Here is a 22,046-nt window from a genome sequence, read left to right as displayed (position 1 = left end):
CCACATATTAAGTTTCGTGAGATTCAAATATATTTTGTATCATTTACAATATGGATTTATACGCACATTTTTTTTATCAAACTTACTTTTAATTGGCAAATAGTATGTAAATTATTATAAAATGTCATTTTATAATAATCATAATTTGTATAGGTGAATGGTATATAAACTGCTAAAATTGCCAATTTATAAATGATCAAATCTTACTACTTTATGGCATATATTAGTTTGGTCAACTAAAAAATTATCGTAATTAAGTATACGTTGGTTGTTGATTTGAAATTTGCACCCCTGTCACTATTTCGTTATTTCTACCACAAGTTTTTCTAATCAAAGTAAAACAAAGTCAAATATCTTTTCCTTTTGTATGTAGTATTTATATTTAGTAAAAAATTAAAAACCATGATTACATTTCATAATTTCTAATGAAATTAGTAACATTTTCTAAATAAATTGGAATAATTTGTAAAATATGTTATTTTTTTACCAATATAATTAGGGATGGCAATCGGGTCCAAATTGGAGTGGCGGGTCGGGTTTAGACCCAGGTATAAGAGAAAACTGGCTGATCCGAACTTGACACGCCAACCTGAAATGGGTCAGGATATCTGACCTGAATCAGAAAATTCCGGGTTGTCGGGTTGGCGGGACGACCCCAATGACCCAAATACTATTTTTAATTTATTAATTTACCACTATAAATTCTAATTCACACAAGACTAATTACACAATCAAGTAATAAAAATTTAAATAAATAATCTCAAACCAAATATTTGGGTTAAATTAAAAACACCGCAAAAGCGTTTTATTCCAAACCAAATATAAAATAAATAAAAGCAGTATAAAAGTAAAAAATAATATAATACATTATTTGTCCAAATATAATAATTTCAACCTCGAATAAGTTAAATAAATTCATTTAGGATTAAGTGATTAATGCCTTTGCAAAAAAAAGAATAACTTAGTTTAGTTAGGTAAAATAATTTTTAATTCATAAACAGGTGATCGGGTCGTATCGGATCACCCACGGTTTGACCCGAATTCGACCCGTTTTCTTTTCGAGTTCGTCAAATTCTACTCGATTCTGATCCGAACCCGCGAAACCTCAATCCGAATCAATTAATTTCGTGTTAGATTCATATCGTGTTTTCAGGTCGTATCGGAAATTACCACCCCTAAATATAATCAATTAATCATGATTTTTCAGTTTCAATCCGAGACTGAACGTTTTAACATTGCAATGGAATTGGTCCTACACCGTAAGAATGCATGGGGATTTCTTCTACAAGATCATTTGCAGAGAAGATGAACAATAAAAGTATTCGTAGTTGGGAAAAATTCTAATTTATCTTGGCTATTTCTAGCTGAATACCAAGTACTTTATAAGGCAGAAGAACGTGCTTTATATTTGCTATTCTCCTAGCTCAATAAATGTGCTTTATATTTCAAGAAGGATGCAAGGCATCTAGCAGGGCTCAGCTAATCCACATCTTTCTGCTACACAAAATACCGGCTACTTTGAACTACAAGCAGCATGAAAGATATGGCAAATTGAGTTCCAAAAGAAGAAAAAGAACACCTCATTAACATCTCTACAAATTGCTGAATGGTTGGACAGTTTAAAATCACCGGCTGACAAGGAAGATATCAGGCTTTAGCCATCCAAGGCAGTGAGCAAAAGAGAATTCCATCCTGGATGTTTTCATCTGATCTGATTGAAACAGGATCCGGTTCAGCAAGAGATCATAGGACTTTTAATAATGTACCAAGGATAGTAAGTAAGAGCTATGAAGGTTTTGAGCGTAAAATCACTGCAAAACACAAAAACTCAAGAAACTCGAGACAGCATGTAGTCAAGAATAAAGCCAACACATAGTTGCATGACGTTTTTGTTGTATTTGAAACACTAAAATAAGAACTTACCATGAAGAGAGGAGCAACCAACAAGTATAGAAGGCGGGATGAGCTTAATAGCCTTCATCACAGTGGATGAAACAATTGCAGCAAGTAGCCGCGGGCAGCAAGTATCCTTGACAGTCTTGACTAACTACGGCGATATGCTTCAAAACTTGCAGCTTAGACTTGATTGTGTTAGAAGATACTCTAACAAGTCCGTGCAGCTTTATTGCATGAACAGACATCTTCTGTGGCTGCTCCAAAAAACATCTACATTAGGAGAAGATTTCTCAAGTTTTAGTTGTAATGTAATCAGAATCAAAGTATTTAAAAGTAAAAATTGAGTAGTAAAAGAACAGGAGTATATATTACCTTACCGGACTCTTAGAACCAAAAACCAGTTTGACAACCAGCAGCTTTGGAAACTCCTGAAGTCTTTATGGCTAGAAAATCACAACCAAGGAAAAGTGAGACAGAAACCCATCATCTACGAGATTATCGAACAAATCACTAATCAAATGGTTCAAGAAGCTTGATAAATGCGCCTTCATGAGGTGATTAAACTTTGGAGCAACTATTTACTCCCCTAGCAACATAACTTAGGGAGCTGATAACTTTAGCAATCACATCTTACATCGACAAAGCAGATATATAAAATCAACAAAACGAAACTCCTAGTGCCATTTCATATTGATGGGTAACTTGGCCCTAACAAGGAATATTAACCACAAAGCATCAATGATGATGTGAAAAAGTTGCAACTTCATTACTGTAATCTAAATTTATTCCCTCATGACTGTCAACCAGTGCGACCAAGAAGCATCTCCAGTCACTAGCATCTCTTACTACATTAATCTCAATCTCCAGCACCAAACCAACAAGAGGTAAATAGCTATGCCTCTTCTCATTTCCCTTTCAATTCAAATTAATGTCATCCCTTCACCTCGAGAACCACAGCCATGCTCAATTCCGCCCCACATTAGTGCATTTGTTTCAATGTTAGTTCATCCAAAACATGATTCAGTTAACGCAAGAAAATCTCATTCATTTGCCATGTTTGATCCAGTACAGAAACATGGTATTGAATTAAGCCTCCATTTGCCATGTTTGGTCTTTGCATCAGCAAATAATCTGTGATAGAATGAGAGCAATACCAATTTAACATTAGAAATTAACCAAAAAGATTGTTTAGTACCATTAATTGATATGAAGCGGTGCATGGCTTATTAGCGATAAAGGATTTTCAAAAGCGGTGCATGGCTTATTAACAAAACATGATTCTGTTGCTGCTTCAATTATCAGTTGATATACTTTGAAGGAAAGAGAGGATTTTCAAAAGTGAAGGCGGTACTTTAGTTCCCCGACTGAGCTTTAAGCCTACAGTCACTGCAAAACAGAAAACTCAGGTTCAGGACTTCACATTGCCTAACATTTTTTTCAGTCAATTATTTAGAAAGCCAAATCAATAATTGTTTCTGTTGTGCTTTTCTAACCTAAATCAGTAAGAAGATATCAAATTTTTCTGCTCAGTCTACAAGTACCAGAAGTGCCATAGAAACTATATTAGTTTTGGTTCAAAACACTGAAAAAGGAGAAGTTCTATAGCAATAATGATAATGAGTAGAACCCACAAGCGTGAAAGGCAGAGTGCTCCAGAATTGCCATGAAGGCAAACTCTTTGAGACAGCAAGATACAACGAGTAGCGCTAATTATAACTCTTTGACTCTTAAAATCTCAAATCATGGCATTTGGACATAAACTTCAGAAGAGGATAGTCTACCAAGTCTCTGATGCTTGAAAAAGGTCTTAAACCTGACAATTTTTTAAAGGATTTAATTAATTGATTGGATATTAAACTTCTTAAAACCCAATATTAAGCAGTGGAAGAAGATTATTGGTATTATAAATTATGTGTCAGTAAGTAAGACGGTAAGTAAGAGTCATTGATGAGGTTCCCTGTTGAGTTTTGGGCCTAAAATCACTGCAAAGCACAAAAATTCAAACTCAAGCCGGCGAATAGCATAGAATAAAGCTAATGGAAATTTTCAGATAATTGCAGGTTTTCTGTCATTGTAACTAAAGCCCCAAAAGGAGAAACTTACCATTAAAAAGGAAGCAACCAACAATCATAAAAGCAGAGAGAGCTTAAAAGCCTCTATCAAGGTGGATTCATTAAGAGCAGCAATTCACAACAAGCAGACTTGACTAACTACCAGAATTTGAGTGCAGGCAAAGCATTTCACATTGAGGCATTGAGAAACAATAGAGGTGTGGGCCACTGAGGCACAATAGAGATCCACGTTTAATTGCTACCAAAACACCAGTTAGTTCTAACCTCTAATTCTGAGCAGTATGCTAGAGATGACAATTTGAGTTCTAAAACATGTAAATCAGCTCCTCATTATCATGACTACACATCACTGAATCATTTCGATAGTTTAAAAGAACCATAGCCCAATAGATATCTCAGACTTTGACCATCTGAGGCACAGAGGAAAAGAGAATGCCATCCTAGATGTTGCTATTCAGCCGAAGCAGGATCTTGTTCAGCAACGAATTGTAGGACTTTCAAAAAGTAAAGACAGTAGGTAAGAGCCATCGATGAGGTTCCTTGTTTGTGCCCAAAATCACTGCAAAGCACAAAAACTCAAACTGAAGGCGGCGAATAGCATAGAATAAAGCTAGTGGAAATTTTCAGATAATTGTAGCTTTTCTGTCATTGTAACTGAAGCCCCAAAAGGAGAAACTTACCTTAAAAAAAGAAGCAACCAACAATCATAAAAGCAGAGAGAGCTTAAAAGCCTCTATCAAGGTGGATTCATTAAGAGCAGCAATTCACAACAAGCCTACTATGGACAACTTCATATTACTCAACTGGGAAGAGTCTCCCACAAAATGGAAAAACTCTGGACTGTGAATTGGGATGGCAGCAGTCTGTTCTTAAAGCAAACAAAGAAACATGCATGAAGGAACCTTACCAACCATGTTGCAAAAGGAAAATGATCAAATAAATTCTCCGACAAGAGAAACAGCAAATTTTGCATAGAGTTCAGCAATGTTAAAAAATGGCCAATGCTCAAAAGTTAAAAGAATGATTATGTGTATTCTGTTTTTCTAAGCAACAGTAGTCCATAAATTGACCAGAAATCCGAGAACGATGATAATGCAATTAAATAAACAAAATCTCATCTTATCAATCACGTCTTAAAAGAATAACTTATTTTGCAGGATGACAAAAAGGCTTCATAAATATGAAAGAATCTATAGTGATCTATCCATGACATACCAAGAACGATCCCTTGAGCACCTCTGTAGTATGAGCTTGTCAAGGTCCTGAACCTCTCTTGTCCAGCTGCAAAAGGTGTCATGAGCCCCATCAGATCACGGAGAACAAAATATGCAGTAATAGGACAGTGGAAATAAATAGCAAGAGGGGCGTACTATCATCAGAAAGTAGTAGCTTGGATTATTTATGAAAAAGGAGGCTAAGCTTATTTTAAGTCATGAATCAAGGATCCCAACAATAAATTTCCATTAGCAGCACTAGGAAAAAGAGGAATACAAACCCAAATTGGGTCTGATCATGGTGAAGTAGGACTGATTGTCAGTTTCTAATCTTAAGGAGGAAGAAGTTGCATGATCAGCTGCGATGGCAAGACAAAACCTTCTGACAGATAAGAAGATTTACATATAATAACAACTTCTGGGGAAAATGTTAATTAGGATGGCACGGCATGTTGAGAACAGTAGAGAAAGTACAAACATTTGACTTGTACTAGGTAAAGCGCAAAATGTCCTGCTGTATTTTGTGAAATTACAGCTAGTTCTATGTCCAAAGAGATTTACCACTTGAGCCTATGATAGGAAAAAAAAACAAATAAAAGTAAAGGTGTATCATCATATTTGCACAAAAGAACTTCATAAAGAGAATTCGGAAAGCTGCCATAAACAGTTAGCAAAACTATAAATGATAGGATCTGCTTACCGGTATCCCAAATTGTAAGCTTCAACTTCTTCCCACCAACAGCGAGCAGCTTGATCTTAAAATCCACACCTGGAATGAGGCACAAAATCGTCGGTTAGCAGATGCAGATTAAGCTGGCTCACAGATTCAACTCTATATTGGATGGAGAATCCTTGTTGTCTGATAGGATACATAAAAAAAAAAAAAAGTGCTGGTGTATCGACCAGTCATGTAATTGTAGCCAAACAAACTGCAGATTCTAAGGATTTCACCAAGAGGAGGAAAGTTCAAACTAAAACAATCACTCTCTGGCATACAGTCTACATAGAAAAATCTATACTAACATGTGATGAAAACTTGCTGCCGAGAAATCTCCATATTGATCCAATTAATGTGCGCCCCCTGGCTCTTAAAAACCGATTTGACAACCAAAATTTTGCTAATTAAACAGTGACTAATGATTTGCAATAAGTGCAATGGATGATTGGAGACGACAAATTAGTTCACTCCAAATCATAGAGCAGAACAGGAGACGCTACTTGTAACAGTAAAATTGAAATCTGGCATCAAAATCATTGTGCTTTAAAGATGAGATCACTCAGTAAAACACTACACAATAATTATCATAAAAAAGTGCAGTAATGCATATAATCCGCATTTTTAAATTTCTTAATTCGAAGTACGATCGATACATAGTATTAGATAGAGGTGTACCCGTATCATCAATAATTGCATAGGGGGGAAACCCTTTCTCCTGAACCTGTGCTATCTATAAAGCATATTTAGCTTTAACTGTCATTAACAAAGCAGCTAGTTTGACTGCGTCGCACTGCTGCAACTGTTGCAAGTCCGATTGAAACAGAATCGGAAGGCGATTAGGTCTGCCGCCAGAGTATCAATTTGAAGGCGAATGGAGGAGATGGTTTTGGATCTGACGAGTACCTTGCCGGATACAATTATGATGGATATATTTTCAAACTTGTCAATGAAAGAGGCTGCAAGGACAAGTGCTGTATCCCGCCGGTTTCACAGTCTATGGAAGTCTTACGGGGGTTGTTTGGACTTTGATGACGTGGAGACCAGAGTGCTTCTTTGGAGTGACGAAAAGAAGTTTGATATTGAACAGAGGAAATATGTAGACTGGGTGAATCAAGTGGTGGTTTCACATCAAGGCCCGATGATTGAACAATTCAGGGTGTGTTTTGATCTGGGAGCAGATGAATCCGCCATTATCGACCGGTGGATGGAGTTTGCAGCAGCCAGGAAGGTTCACGGGCTGGAGTTGGGAGCAGATGAATCCGCCATTATCGACCTGTGCTATCTTCCGTGAGGTGAGAAGATAATAAAAAGAAGGGAAGCAACTTTAGAGAGATGCGGAAACCCAAACCGTTTTCAGAAACCGATTATTTTCTTACTTTAATATGTCAATTTTTTACTTTTAGTATTAGTAAGTTTAAATTAAACAAAAGTAACATTTGTCAAATAATAAGTAAATTAAATTACTGAAAGAGTAAATTTTCATTTTTGACTAAAACTTATCTTTCAGGCATATACTTACTAGTTTTAATTAAAAACTTACTAAAGTTAATATTAATTATTTTAATATAATATTTAAAAAGTCGCTAAAAAATTCGATTTGTCACTAAAGACAATAGAAACCTGTAATAGTAGGTTTCCCTACCATCGTTACCATAACTATAGGCACTGTAGCACTGTCCTAATATCTACATATCCAAGCCTTGCCTGCTAATGACAAAGATCGCTAAGGATGCTGCATGGAAAATTAGAGAGTGAAAATACCTAAATATAAAAATAAGAGATCAGATCATCATGATAGAAATGTGAAAAATAATGATTAAAGGTTGTTTTTAATTTTAAAAGTATAACCCTATTTTCTACTATTTGGTGGGCATGGATACTGCAGGGAAAGTATGTATCCATGAATTATCATCGTAGGAGAAAAATGTAAAATGAAATTGGCTGGTTAGAGCAGGTAATATGTCCAAATCCATGGGCCGAACTACAAGTTTTAAACCATTAAACGTTTTTTTCTCTTGAAAAGTTGAATTTTTTTTTTTAAATTACTGTGTAAATTTGATCTTTTGCCCTAGCAAAAAATTAAAAATATTTCAAGTTATATATTTAAGTTTTAGTTGAATTAGAATTTGCCTCCTCAAAATAAACCTCTTGGTACGTTCCACCTATACTCAAATCAATTATGAACTGTTCATACACTGGTAGATAACCAACGACTCAAGGTGTGTAAACAGCATGTAAAAAAAAAAAAAAAAAAGAAGATTAATATTCTATTGAAAGTCTATTGGCTGTTATTACTATAGTTGTACTATTCTATGTGTACCTAGGTTGCATGTGGCATTTTGTGTAAAATGATTACTGTTCAACTACTAATATTGATCTTAATAATGGGAAGAAAAGTTTAAACAATTTAAAACACTAAGTACATGTAGTTGCTTGCCTTATCCTTTTTAAAGAAAAAAAAAGAAATTTGATTGACAATTGTTCTAAATTAATATTTACAAAAAAAAAAAAAGAAAAAGATTAAAATGTATTACATCGATCTTAATGGAGTACATCAATCTTGAGAGAAAAAAAAAAGAAGAGACTTTCAAGATTCTTAACAACCAATCTGCTACACTATATGCTACGTACTGCTGGGCAGAAAGTGCAAAGACTAAATACAATGTCACAGGAAAATCCACCAGCCAAACTCCCATCCACGTTTATTTAAAGACTAAATAAAATGACTAAATGAAGTAAAAGCTGATAACAACAACGATATGAAAATCTGTACCACCACGAATGATAATATCTATATATCCAAGCCTTGCCTGCTAATGACAAAGATCGCTAAGGATGCTAAGCAGTGGCGGAGCTAGGAATTGCAATTAGGGGGGCGAGTCTCTGTTATTTGGATCAAGTCCAAATAACTTTCAAATATTATTGTTTGGGTCCTTGAGAGGGGACAAAGTGAACATTTTTATCAATATTTTTGGGCGGGGGGCAAAACAATATAATAAAAATTCTTTTACTTAGAAATTTTTTTTATAACAATTGGAGGGGGGGCGGTTGCCCCCCGGCCCCCCCCTTCCCTCCGCCCCTGATGCTAAGTACGAGACAAGAAACTAAGTAGGGCTCCATTTGGATGGGTGAATTTGGATTTCGTAAAAGAATTTGAAATGAATAGATTTGGAAATCCTCATAAATCAAACTACATGGTTTATTTCTTAATTAAGCATCATCAGGCAATAAAGAGAACTTAGGATTTCCAAAAATATGTGCGCAAATGTCTGAATTCCATTTGTCATTCTTCTTCGCGATTGAGAAGCAGTTTTTACGTTTATTCTCCTTCCTCTGTCTCTCATGAGTCTTGCCTTCTGGGCAGCGGCGATCTCTTGCCACCTTGTTTGTACTCCAGGCGATTTCTTAGCATTCGAGACTGCGAAGGTTGATGTGAGCATGCAGAACAAAGTTTGTACTTGAGAGCACGAAAAAAGCACGAGGACTAGTCTTGAAAGTGAGACTTGAAGCAGAAGAAATTTAGATTGTGGTTGGCATTTTCTTCTTTTTCTTCATTCAGAGTGAAAAAAAAAAACCAAGTCTTACGGTTGATTGAACGTAATGCAAATAAATAGCAGTACCTTGTGGTTAGCTTTTTCTCTTTCTGCTTCTTGTATTTTGTCGATCCATGCGAGTACGTGAGGATGTTTAGCCAAAGTTTCTACGGGGCAGATGAGTTTTGTGTAATGTTTTGTTCGGTTTTTACATTTGCTTTAAGATTCTTGTATGGTTATGCAAATGATGAAGTAGTGAAGCTTGAAAGTAGCATTATTTTTATAAATAGTTATTGAAAAATTATCTCTTTTGCAATTTTTTTGAAAGCAAAAAAAAAAAAAAAAAACCTGAGGTACCGAAAGGTCCAAGCTATGATCAGTTATAATGTGTCATAACAGCAAAAAATCGATTATATCCCCAAATAGGCAGAAAAAAAAAAGCCACCACTATTATTCAAACTCTTTTATATATAGTATAAGAATTTTTTTTTTTAAGATTGCTTTAAAAAAAATAGTACATTCAAAAAAGAGTAAGAGATTTAAGCAAAAATTGAACATTTAGAGAACCGTACAGAAAGATAAAACAAGAAGCTATGGTCTGAAATGTTATTTTCTTTAGTAAAAATTTTGGAGTAGAATACTTGAATCTTAATGTGGAGTTCCAAAAAAGATTTATCACATACTCTTGAAGCATAAAGCTTTCATTTTGAACTTAAATAGTATTAAATCCTATTTTATTCGACTTTAAAAGAAGGAATTAACATAAATTTGTAAAAAATTCAGTTCTTTTCAGTTCATTCAGAATAAAATTAGTAATAGAGCCACTACTTTGGAACAGGTTGAGATATGCCCAGAATACATGGCTGCTTAGGACATGATACGACGTGCGTTGTCCGTGCTTCATCCTTCAAACCGTTTACATTCTGTTTGTCATTTATCCTAGTGTTTTCATGGGAGTGGTTTATTCTCACAAAATTTTTCTTATACTTTGTGTCAAAACGTAAATAATATATAAAGCAAGAGCAGTTCAAGAGTTGGAAACCGTAAAGATTTCTATATAAGCTCTGATGATTGATAGAAGTACCCAAATACTCTTTAAGTGAAGTTTATTGAATCATATAGCTGTTGAGCTTAGGAAGCTAAGGCACAGGTGCTAAGGTCAATTTCTCTAGGATTCTAGATTGAGCCTATTGAAAGTGCTTCAGGTTTCGAGCTTAAATTCAATGAAAGCCCCTGATAAGTTGTCAAGCTTGAGCTTGCAGCCAATGAAAGATGTTGAAAAGGTCTGCTGGAGAAGCTTAAGCCTAGTGTTGGTGAGCCTTGGCTTGGATACAGGGATGTGAAACCAGTATCAGCAGTGCTACGGCAAAAAAATGAAACGTGTCTAATTAGTGAGTGCTTATAAAAGAATTATTAGAAAGTTTCATGTATTTAATCCTGTTTTACAAGATTCAATCAGTAAGTACTATGCTAGTAGATAAGATTTTCTACAAATATACAATTATAATGAAAGAATTTGTTGAACAGATAACCAGCTACTTAAGGATCCACCTCATAGAAGTCTTCATAAAACTTGTAACATCCAAAAAATCAAAAAGTGTTAGTCAAATCTTTCATAATATAAATGTAAAATAAAGCTTTCTAGTCTAATGAATCAAGTAATGCGAACAACTCTTTCTTTTCATGCATTTGTAAATGTAAAAAGATCCCAAAACTTGAAAGAATTCGAAAATTTTTGCAATGATTTTAATGAAAATGTTAGGATTAATATCTTAAAATGACGAGGAATTTAAAAAAAAAGAATAATATTGAACAAAGATACAAAAAACTGAAAAAAAAATTGATATAGAATTTCTCCCTTTGTCTTGTGTTGGTAGATCATCATTTCTGATCATAAACAAAAAATATTGTTATTGGTTTCAAAATTGATTTGTTAAAATTATCAATGTAATGTAAATTATAATGAAAGAAATGACTACTTACTCTATATCCTTGAATGTTGGGCGAAGTTGCCCTTTGCTCTTATGAAAGGCACATTCTCCCTTGAATCAAAAAATTGCAACCAGTAATTGCCAGAAAACACTGGTCTTCTTCAGAATCTTTAAACAAGAAAGAAATAAAGCACCACCGAATAGACACTACAATCCAAATCTCAAATTGAATTAAAAATGTATGAAAATTAAACAAAATTGTTAGTATATAATGAATCGACTAGTAAATCGTGTCTCAAATCATCAACTCCTTCTCCCATCTACCGGATCTTTTGCAAGAAAGATGATATGTTCCCTTGCTTTTAGAATTTATGAAGAAAAAAAATAAGCAAATAAGCAAGAAAACGGTAAGCCAGAAATATTTTTGTTGCTTCTTCTCTAGTATGAGTAGTGAAGATCTCCATAGCTTTTGCCCGAGATGAAACATATATAGTCATTACTATATTTGCATTAAAATAGCCAACAATTTGAAAGACAAATATTCTTGTTAACATAAGATAGAATGCATGCGAAGTTTTCTAACCTCATCTCATTGAAGTCAGCTTCAGTGAGAGTCCTTGTCTCTTCCATGGGTGGCTCCCTATCAAGTGATTCAGCTGGGACCGGAGGATTCTGCATTCTCAAGAATATAAAGTTGGAAGCTAGAAGTGTATGGTGTGGTGTGATAGATCTAAGAGTTTGGCCATGGGCTGTATTTATGCTAAGAGTATGGCTTAACCCCACAAAAGAAAAGAAAATTAGACGTGGCAAATGAACGCTTACTTGTCACTCTGCAAGTTCTACACACTTTGAGGAGTTTGTAACTGTTCATCTTGGAGGTGTTAAAGACCATTGTCCTTTTATCATGATAACCCTAAAGCAACCTCTCTCTCTCTACCCCTCTATACCCTTACTTGCAAGCCCGTTACTTTATGATGGATAAGGGATTAGCTGTCCTTAGAAGTGTTCAAATAGTAAGGAACGGGAGGAATGCCAATCCCCTAGTTGTGCCATTAAATGACCGAGAACCGACTCAATCTTAGTGAATACTTCGTGATCATTTGCTGAAAGGGTCTATTAAGCTCATTTCCTACTCCACCTAGAGAGGATTTCAGGCTGGTAATGACTTATTTATATCATCTGAAATGTGTCTTTAACTTCAATCGTACAACATCTTGTTAGACCCAGCAGGCCTGTTGTTTGTCTGATGATGATGAAATGTTAATTAAAAAGCAAGGATTAAAAACGAATGTGTTGGATGATTCAGGAAATAAACCAACCAAAGGAGCTAATAGTACCAAAATAACGGTAGTCGGATCAAGTAGCAGGAAGCTTGATAAGCAAGGTCTTGGGTTGAAATCTTTTGGATGGAGATAACTAGTACCGCTTGCCTCATTTTACTGACTTTTTTTTTTGAAAAAAAAAAAGAAACATTATTTGAAGAAATTAGTAGAATAGAGTCATATACAACTTTATAAGTTTAATACAGATGGAACTAGGATAAGGAAAATCAAACGTTTGTTAATCAGAAAAGCTTTCTCAGTTTTATCATTCTTTTATTGAGAAGTAGATGTTTCTTTTTTGCTCTTTTCTTTTTATTCTTCTTATTCTTGAACTAATTAAGAGTGAAAACGAAAATGGTTCATTGAATTCGTAACTTATATTTCCAGCATAATTTTGGGACCATACGTGATTTTGAACTCTTGTAAAAGCCACAAAATCCTTGACAGGTTATTTGAAGGACAAAGCCCGAAAAGCGCACGAAATCTGTTAAAGGATGACTAAATGTACTCTACCAAAGAAAAAAGAACTGGCTATATGTCCGAAAGAAATTTGAAAACCAGCTCCTTAAATGACACAAAAAGAATGTTTAAGGAAGTAGCACTTCAACCTCAGGTTATTAAATAATAATTCAGAAAAAAAAATTTTGAGCAAGAAAAAGAATGGAAGTGTAATGTTTTGATTGCATCAAATTCAAGTAAATGGTTTAGTTTCCAACTTTAAATGCAAAATCCAGACCCCTAACACCCATGCAAGTCCAGAAGAAAAAGTAGTTAGTTTTGAGTGAGGAAGCAAGAAAATGAAAATGAGGAGAAACAGCTTAAGCAATCAATCAAACGTCAGCGAGCAGGATTGGTTTCTCCCAATTGGCAATATTGGGAGCATCAAGAAAGCCTTGCCTGCTAATGGCAAGATCGCTAAGGATGCTAAGGATGCAAAGTACGAGACAAGAAATTAAGTAGGGCTCCATTTGGATTTAGCAAAAGAATTTGAATGGATGCATTTGAAATGAATATATTTGGAAATCCTCATAAATCAAAACTACATCCTTATTTCTTAGTTAAACATTATCAGGCAATAAAGACTGAGTGCAAATGTATGAATTCCATTTGGAACAGTTTGAGAAATGCCCAGAATACATTGATGGTTTCTTAGGACCTAATACAACGTGCGTTATCCGTGCTTCATCCTTTAAACCCTTTACATTCTGTTTGTCATTTATCTGAGTGTTTTCATGGGATAATTTTGTTTATTTTATACTTCATCTCTGTAATTATGGAGTAGTTTATGCTCACAAAATTTTTCTTATACTTTTGTGTCAAAACGTAAATGATATATAGAGCAAGAGTAGTTCAAGAGTTGGAAACCGTGAAGATTCCTATACAAGCTCTAATGATTGATACAAGTACCCAAACACTCTTTTAAGTGAAGTTCATTGAATCATATAGCTGTTAAGCTAAAGAAGCTAAGGCACAGGTGCTAAGGTCAATTTCTCTATGATTCTAGATTGAGCCTATTGAAAGTGCTCCAGGATTAGTGGAGCTTAAGCCTAGCGTTGGTGAGCCTTGGCTTGGATAGAGGGATGTGAAACCAGTATAAGGAGTGCTACTGCAAAGAATATATTAGCTCATAGAATAAGGGTATAAGCTTGCCTCAATTTAATTGAATAAATTGTTAGAAACAGTATAAATAAATTAAATTGCATTTCCTCTTTTGATGAATTTTGTGATCTTTCCTATTATATTATGTGTCCTACCAATCATTTCTATTATTATGCTTTGCCCTACCATGCTTATCATGCTATTGTCTGTGAGAAAATAAAAGGTTTTTTTTTTTTGAAAGCCTCAACCAATTTTCAGACTATTATGATTGAAATTTATAAGGAAACAAAGAAATTTCGGTAGTATGTATGCACTGTGTGAGTGCAAATATTGAACCAAAAAAAATACCAAAAATTCAAATAAGAAATAGCAAGAAAAATCAACAGAATTAGTATTTCTCTTTGTGTAATGTGAAATAGGTTTAATTAGTTTTGTTTTTCATTTAAGTATGAAAAATTGATGTAAATAAGCAAAAAAAAAAAAAACAAGTTTAAAAAGTGAATAGCAAGCTTCTCTATTCAAGTGAAGGTGTTAAATTGCTCTCTTGTCCATTCTTTTGGTAGGGAAGTGAGGTATTTCGCACTAAAGCAACTACGACTGTACTACTACTGCAAAAGAAGTGCATTTAGGGGGTATGAGGAAGAGGCCATTGGGAGATACTTGGCCAACATCAGGGATCCTGGCAAAAGGTAAAAGATCAATATTATAACTTTGTTACATGACTTATTTATGCTAATTCTGGTACGCAAGGGTTTCCAATTATTTGGCAATAATTCAATTTAGAAACTTGTGGCTAGATGAAAGTTATGCATATGCTAATTCAAGAAATAGACTAAGGCAACTTCTTTTAGTTCCCTAGAAATCATTTAAAGTGTTATGTATGATTTAACACCATCCATTTAATTTTATTTTCTCTATGATTTTTTGTTTTTTTCTTTTGCAAATGTATGTGTGCACTTTAAGTTATAACAAAATTGTTTCGTTACATTTTTTTGAGCTTTTCTTTTCTCAATTTATGGTATTGTCTAAAAAGATTATGGTTTAAGAAAATTCAAAATGCAGCACATTATGTTATAGCCTGTTGCTTGAGTGTAAAATGCACGAAAAGTGCAACGAAATCTAGTAATGATGAGGCACGAAAAATGCACGAAATCGAATAATGATGGTGGAGAAATTGAGCTTTTCGAGCATTTTTGTAAATTCATACTAGACAAAGTTACCATATATGAATTTTAAAAAATTCAAATATATATTCAATGGAAGTGGGTAGAAGTGGAAACAAAACTAAACAATGCAACAACCACAAGCCCAAAAAACTCATCTAAAGGTTTAGTCAAACCCAAATATCGCAGATTCAGTTGACTCGTCTCAAGATGCATGCTCATTCGAATATTTGGACCATTTTAGGTGACTCGTTATGTAGGTTCATTTGAATATTAGGCTCAAGATGTACTCCAACTCGATTATCGTATATTACTATAATATACGATATTTGGTGCAGTTTAGCTGATTTAATATTAGGAGTGGTTTAGTTGATTTGATTAGGAGAAGCCGAGTTCATATTTTGTTTCTCAATGAATTAGTTTATGAGTGATTTAGCTAGTGGTCTCTCCCTTATCGAATTTTGTGTTCTTTTGCTGTAATTCCTATGGAAAATAGTCAAATTCACTAATCTAGTAGTCATTGAATACATTCTTTTTCCGGTTTATTTGCTATTTTCTGCATCGTTTATATCCAATAGGCAGGGTTTTAAAAACCGCAACGGATCTTTTGTCTCACATCCTGTATCACTCTCTGTCCCACTTTTTATTATATTGCTATTTCTCCTTCACAAACATCATGTTTTAATTCTTTTTTATTTCCTTAAGATCCAATAACTATTTATTGAGTAATACACAAAATTTAACAAACTCAAAAAATCAAAATGCATAAAAAATGAGAGTTTTTATGAATTTTCTGCTGTACTTTTTTAATTTTCTATTACATATTAGTTTTTTGAAACTGTTGTATTTATTTTTACTCAATTAATAGTTATTGGATCTTAAGAAAATAAAAAAGAATTAAAACATGATGTTTGTGAAGGAGAAATAGCAATATAATAAAAAGTGGGACAGAGAGAGTGGCACAGGGTGTGAGACAGAAGATCCGTTGTGTTTTAAAACCTATATATGAAATGTCATGGCCGAGCTATTATGGCCGAATTGTCACGCCCGAACTACATTGGTTGGACATAGTGAAACTATATAGTTTTGTCGGAATCTATAGATGAGACTTATCCTGTTATTAGTGGATAAGTGAATGAACTATCAGAATCATCCCCAATAATTTGATAACATTACTAAATCATCATCCTAACTTATGAGATAATAACTAAAGAATTAAATTAGATTGTTTTGGTGTTTGGGGATTAATGGAATTGTACAGTAGCTTCAGATGAGAAATAGATTTTTAGCGATATAATAGCGTACAGAAACAGTGAAAAAGATTGGAGATTGAGCTCTTAAGCTATATACCGTATGAGATTCTGTTCTGGTTATAGTAACTCTTTGTTACCCATGCATAGACCTAATAAAAAGTTCAGAAAATTTGTGAGAATTGAACCAACCAAAGTTCTAAGTTAATAGTATAATACAACTTGCCTGAGGTACGTTGAAAAGGAAAAAAAAAAAAAAAATCTTGCCTGAGGTATATGAGGAAATTTGTGGAAGAAGTAAAGAAAGAGGGAGAGAGAATAGAATTTGTTAGCAGCAAAACCATGTTGAATAGGGTGCAGACAAAATTGGCGCATCTGGGCTATTCAATGTTCTTAATTTGAGGTCGGAAAGTGAATTGGAAGAGCTTTCGATTTACATTTCGACCAATTTAATCCCGGTTCAAAGTGTGATAATTTTTTATTTATTTTAACATTAAAAAATTTGAATAAAATTGAAATATCTATTTTAAAAAATAAAAAATTAATGCAAATCAATTGAATTTCTCGATTTTACTAGTTTTTATTGATTCAATTGATTTTTGGGTCAATCACTGAACCGGATCACAGGTATGTCCGATTCTTGAGTTCGACTGGTTAATCTGATCCAATTTTCAAAAACATTGGGCCCCTATGGATACAGATTTACACGACAAAATGGAAAGTAAACTTGTGGATTAAAAGGCCCGTTGGCCCAATCTATGCCAAGTTGCTAACCAGTACTACGCTCAAATTATATGGGATTACGAAACTCCACTGACCAAGAAAAGTTGGGATTACGGAACTCCAAAAACTGACCCTACGGGATGGGGATATGGCGAAATCGGTAGATGCTACGGACTTAATTGAATTGAGCCTTGGTATGGAAACCCACTAAGTGATAACTTTCAAATTCAGAGAAACCCTGGAATTAATAAAAAGGGGTAATCCTGAGCTAAATCCCGTTTTCCGAAACCAAAGGAAAGGTTCAGAAAGTGAAAAAAGGATAGGTGCAGAGACTCAACGGAAGTTGTTCTAACAAATGGAGTTGGCTGCATTAGTAGAGAAATCTTTCCATCTAAAATTTCGAAAGGATAAAGTGAAGGATAAACGTATATACGTATTGAATACTATATTAAATGATTAATGACGACTCAACTGAATCTGTATTTTTATATAAAAATGGAAGAATTGGTGTGAATAGATTCCACATTGAAGAAAGAATCGAATATTCATTGATCAAATGATGCTTTTTTCTTTCCTTTATTTTATACTGAAATCGTTGAATGCATTTGATACCGATTCCTATCTTAAAAAACTGTTTTCTTTTTTTTTGATTTCTTATCTATCTTCTATAGGAAACCCCCATTTGGTTCAATCCAATATGATTTTATCATTTCTGTATCCCCAATTCAATATAGATGAATATATATCTTAGATATATATATATATATCTCCCTGTCAGCTTTCCAATGCAATTTTGAATAGTTGAACGGTCGATTCTTTTTTTTTTGTCGTCTTAATTTTCGCCTTTACGATTTATTTACTTTACATTACAACATTAATTACATCTTTATGAATGAAAACGGAGAATGTCTCATTAGTTAGAACTCCTAATTAGAATTAGAAATATATGATATAGAATCAAATAATATAAATATATATAGAAGTATAAAAAAAGAATTCCAAATGTCATTTGAATTCAAAAATGAAAAATTTAACTAATTTAACTATACTAAAACTATTTACTATCTAATAGTAGATGATAATTCGAATTTAATCGAGTGATAAAAAAATCGAAATTCTATATCGCTATATTAATCGTTGTGCTCTATAATATTCAATAATTTATTTGAAATTCTATTTTATTCTTTTCTAGATCCATATCGATTATGAATAGAGAAGAAGTAATAGTTACTAACTAAGATTCTAATAGTTTATGGAATTCCTATCCATATAAAATGGGTATTATATGAGCCCGCTTAGCTCAGAGGTTAGAGCATCGAATTTGTAATGCGATGGTCATCGGTTCGATTCCGATAGCCGGCTTTCCTATTTATTCAAATTTTTACGTAATTGATAATGTCTCAAAGAATATTAAATAAAAGGGTGTCGTCCCCCTTTTCCAAAAGCCATCAATTTATAATTTATTAAGTTATAAGAATAAGAACTTCCAACTATGTCAGGAAGGGGATATCCTTTTCTATAATAGAAAAATAAATAGAAAGGAGTGTGGATATTTATCCAATTCATCTCATTCTTTTTTATAGTACACAAGCATGCTATTTCAATAAACTTCGCTTCATTTAGTTCAGTTTTGTTTTAGTTTAGGTTTTAAAAAATTTAATAAATAAAATAGAAAAAAATGAAATTCATTCAAAATAAGAATAAGGAGTCTTTATGTCGCGTTACCGAGGACCTCGTTTCAAAAAAATACGCCGTCTGGGAGCTTTACCAGGACTAACTAATAAAAAGCCTAGAGCTGGAAATGATCTTAGAAACCAATTACGTTCGGGAAAAAAATCTCAATATCGTATTCGACTAGAAGAAAAACAAAAGTTGCGTTTTCATTATGGTCTTACAGAACGACAATTACTTAAATATGTTCGTATCGCCGGAAAAGCCAAGGGGTCAACAGGCCAAGTTTTACTACAATTACTTGAAATGCGTTTGGATAACATCCTTTTTCGATTGGGTATGGCTTCAACTATTCCTGCAGCTCGTCAATTAGTTAACCATAGAAATATTTTAGTTAATGGTCGTATAGTAGATATACCAAGTTATCGCTGCAAACCCCGAGATATTATTACGGGGAAGGATGAACAAAAATCCCGAGCTCTGATTCAAAAATCTCTGGATTCATCCCCTCAAGAGGAATTGCCAAGCCATTTGACCCTTCACCCATTCCAATATAAAGGATTAGTCAATCAAATAATAGATAGTAAATGGGTCGGTTTGAAAATAAATGAATTGTTAGTCGTAGAATATTATTCTCGACAGACTTAAACCTAACTAAACTAAAAAAGGGTTTGGACATTTTTCTGCCCTTTCGTCAAAGTAAATTAACCTAAAGTTAAGTAAGAAAATTCGGGTTTGACCTGAATTTTCTCGCTTTTATTTATCATAGAGGAATATTTTCATTCCTTCTTTACTCTTGATAGTTACAGAACTTTCTTTTCTAGTATTTTATGTGTCACAACAATTAGGAATAGGGAATCTATATAAAAGAAAAGTCTAACAGCTGGAATAGTGTTATTCATTTCCCATTATTCTTAGTCAAATCGGTAAATTAAAATGGAAAGAGAGGGATTCGAACCCTCGGTAAACAAAAGCCTACATAGCAGTTCCAATGCTACGCCTTGAACCACTCGGCCATCTCTCCTATATAATGATTATGATCCCAAACCGAGTGAATGACGAGTCATTTATATTAATAATAGATTATTGTATAGGTACGACTAATCCATTTTCACTATAAAAATCGAAAATTTTTCATCATAGAACGATTAGTCGATCTTTTTTCTTCTTTGGATCATAATTCCATGAAATTGAAGAAATTGACATAGTTCTTTTCGTTGATATGTTATACTACTACAATTGTAGTACATTTGGATGAAATCTAATCGGGTTCAAATAGTTCTTATTGATTCATACAGAGTTCCGCAAGGGAAAATTGCAGAAACCTCTCCTAAAGTTTGACAGTAGTATTTATCTCCCCTCTGATTTAAGAAATTGTATCGACCACCCCTAAACTTAAGGAATCTATTGCAGTTTCAGTCCAAGTTAGAAAGAGTCCCATTAAAAAATTGTTTAAAGGAATAAGACGAGAAATTTGTGTCAGATTTGCCCTTCATCTTGCTTGCCTAGTAATATTAGTAAAGGAAGAACAAAAGTTATTAAGGATCAATAAACTTCAAGAAATATAAGTGTAAACCATTTCTAATGCACCTGTAATAGGTTAAGCATCAGGTTAAACGGCTACATGATAATTTGGCTCCGTTGCAACTCTAGACTACAACACATACTAGCTTGCATATTCCTTCTCTCGCGGCTGCGAGATGCTAAAATTTCTCATGTGTTTCGGAAAGCAAATAAATTAGCTAAGTTGTGAGGCAAAATGGAACCCTCTTTTGTCATTTTTGTCTAATCTATTTTCTACCAAAAAGCAAAAACAAACATACTTAAGAGCACATACTAGATTGTTTATTATAAGAAAGATAATATTAATCCCACTATTAAATACTCGGGACTGACCATATATTTCACACAAAATGGAGATGCAATTTTCTTAATTTCTATAACTGATTTGATACAAATATTAAGAAACAAGCCAAAATTTTTCCATAAGCTTCATGACCATGCATCGTCCACTTTGCTCCATCCAGCTCAAGCTGCAATTCATTAGCAAAACACAAGAGTCAAAATCAAGTGACAATTTAGATGAAAGAAATTCAACAAAAAAAAAATATTACGGTGCCTTAAGCCAAATGATATTAGAAGAAATAAGCAGAGTGGCAATCAAACCTTAGGTTAATTAGTCTTCTCCCTTCCAGGAGGAGGAGTATCATGGCCCATCCCCGGACTTCTACCAGGACTGGTCTCCTTTACGTTGTAATAACTATTCCAGTTCAAGGATTCATATGCCATTCCGAACCTTACAAAAAAAAAAAAAACCAATTTAAATTAAAATTCAAAGATGACAAATTGCTATCGTGAACTCAATTTGACTGAGAAAGTTAGAGAAAGAACTTTTACTTGTTACAATTCATAGCAGGATCAAAGACCAATGGAAAATTAATTTTGCAAAGCTGGGGAAGGAGCTTAGCATTCTCCAGCATTGAGTCACTAAGCCCCGTGGAGATCGCTTGCTTGAGACACCGGCAGATAAATCTAGTCGATGATTCGGATGAAGCTAATTCTTGCAATGATTTGAGGCCTGCACAGCAAGGAGCACTGTTGGCACCAGAACCCTTCAGAAAAGTCTGACAAGGGAACAACTTAGCCATGGCATTCGCACAAGAGATGCTATAAGCTGGGGTGCCAATCAGTGCCAAGAACACGATTACAATAGCCCAGGTTGGGCTATTGGGGACGGTGCACATCTTAACCATTTCTGGGAATCTTTATGGACTTCTATTTTTAAGGGGGCTCTGGATTTCTTTTTTGATTGAATGGTGAAGATTGAAGAAGATTACCACAATTTTATAGTGGTCTCAAACCGATTGAAGACAATCAAAGTGCCGAAATCATTTTCTATTTGAATGAAAAATCACGAGGCTCATCGCCCATGAATGTAACGTAAAAGCGTTATA

At 34.0% G+C, this 22,046-nt stretch overlaps 1 protein-coding gene, 2 long non-coding RNA genes and 2 other non-coding genes across 5 annotated transcripts; 1 reads left to right on the top strand and 4 right to left on the bottom strand.

Annotated features, from left to right (window-relative positions):
* Positions 1-1,515: 1,515 nt before the first annotated feature.
* On the bottom strand, positions 1,516-2,489 carry LOC113750014. Its single transcript, XR_003464611.1, has 3 exons — positions 2,269-2,489; positions 1,924-2,166; positions 1,516-1,711 (listed from the first exon to the last, which is right to left on the bottom strand). It is a non-coding gene; the product is annotated as an uncharacterized LOC113750014 (long non-coding RNA).
* A 1,776-nt stretch (positions 2,490-4,265) lies between these two features.
* Positions 4,266-4,740, bottom strand: LOC113750143. Its single transcript, XR_003464635.1, has 2 exons — positions 4,649-4,740; positions 4,266-4,527 (listed from the first exon to the last, which is right to left on the bottom strand). It is a non-coding gene; the product is annotated as an uncharacterized LOC113750143 (long non-coding RNA).
* Positions 4,741-18,710: 13,970 nt separating this feature from the next.
* On the top strand, positions 18,711-18,783 carry TRNAT-UGU. Its single transcript has one exon. It is a non-coding gene; the product is annotated as a tRNA-Thr (tRNA).
* A 1,246-nt stretch (positions 18,784-20,029) lies between these two features.
* TRNAS-GGA lies at positions 20,030-20,116 on the bottom strand. The gene has a single exon. It is a non-coding gene; the product is annotated as a tRNA-Ser (tRNA).
* A 1,148-nt stretch (positions 20,117-21,264) lies between these two features.
* LOC113750851 (non-specific lipid-transfer protein 1-like) lies at positions 21,265-21,845 on the bottom strand. The gene is made up of 2 exons (XM_027294790.1): positions 21,490-21,845; positions 21,265-21,388 (listed from the first exon to the last, which is right to left on the bottom strand). Exons 1-2 carry the CDS (start codon positions 21,843-21,845, stop codon positions 21,265-21,267), a joined length of 480 nt encoding a protein of 159 aa, XP_027150591.1.
* Between the last annotated feature and the right edge of the window lie 201 nt (positions 21,846-22,046).

The sequence above is a fragment of the Coffea eugenioides genome, chromosome 10 (assembly GCF_003713205.1).
Source record: "Coffea eugenioides isolate CCC68of chromosome 10, Ceug_1.0, whole genome shotgun sequence".
In the NCBI taxonomy this organism is placed as follows: domain Eukaryota; kingdom Viridiplantae; phylum Streptophyta; class Magnoliopsida; order Gentianales; family Rubiaceae; genus Coffea; species Coffea eugenioides.
This window is presented reverse-complemented; position numbering and strand designations above follow the sequence as displayed.

Bases quoted from the DNA above. Each gene is read 5' to 3' on its own strand.
- LOC113750851 (XM_027294790.1), bottom strand. From the start codon at position 21,845: ATGGTTAAGATGTGCACCGTCCCCAATAGCCCAACCTGGGCTATTGTA. The intron at 21,389-21,489 runs GTAAAAGTTCTT...TTTTTTTGTAAG, and splicing joins CCTGCTATGAATTGTAACAA to GTTCGGAATGGCATATGAAT.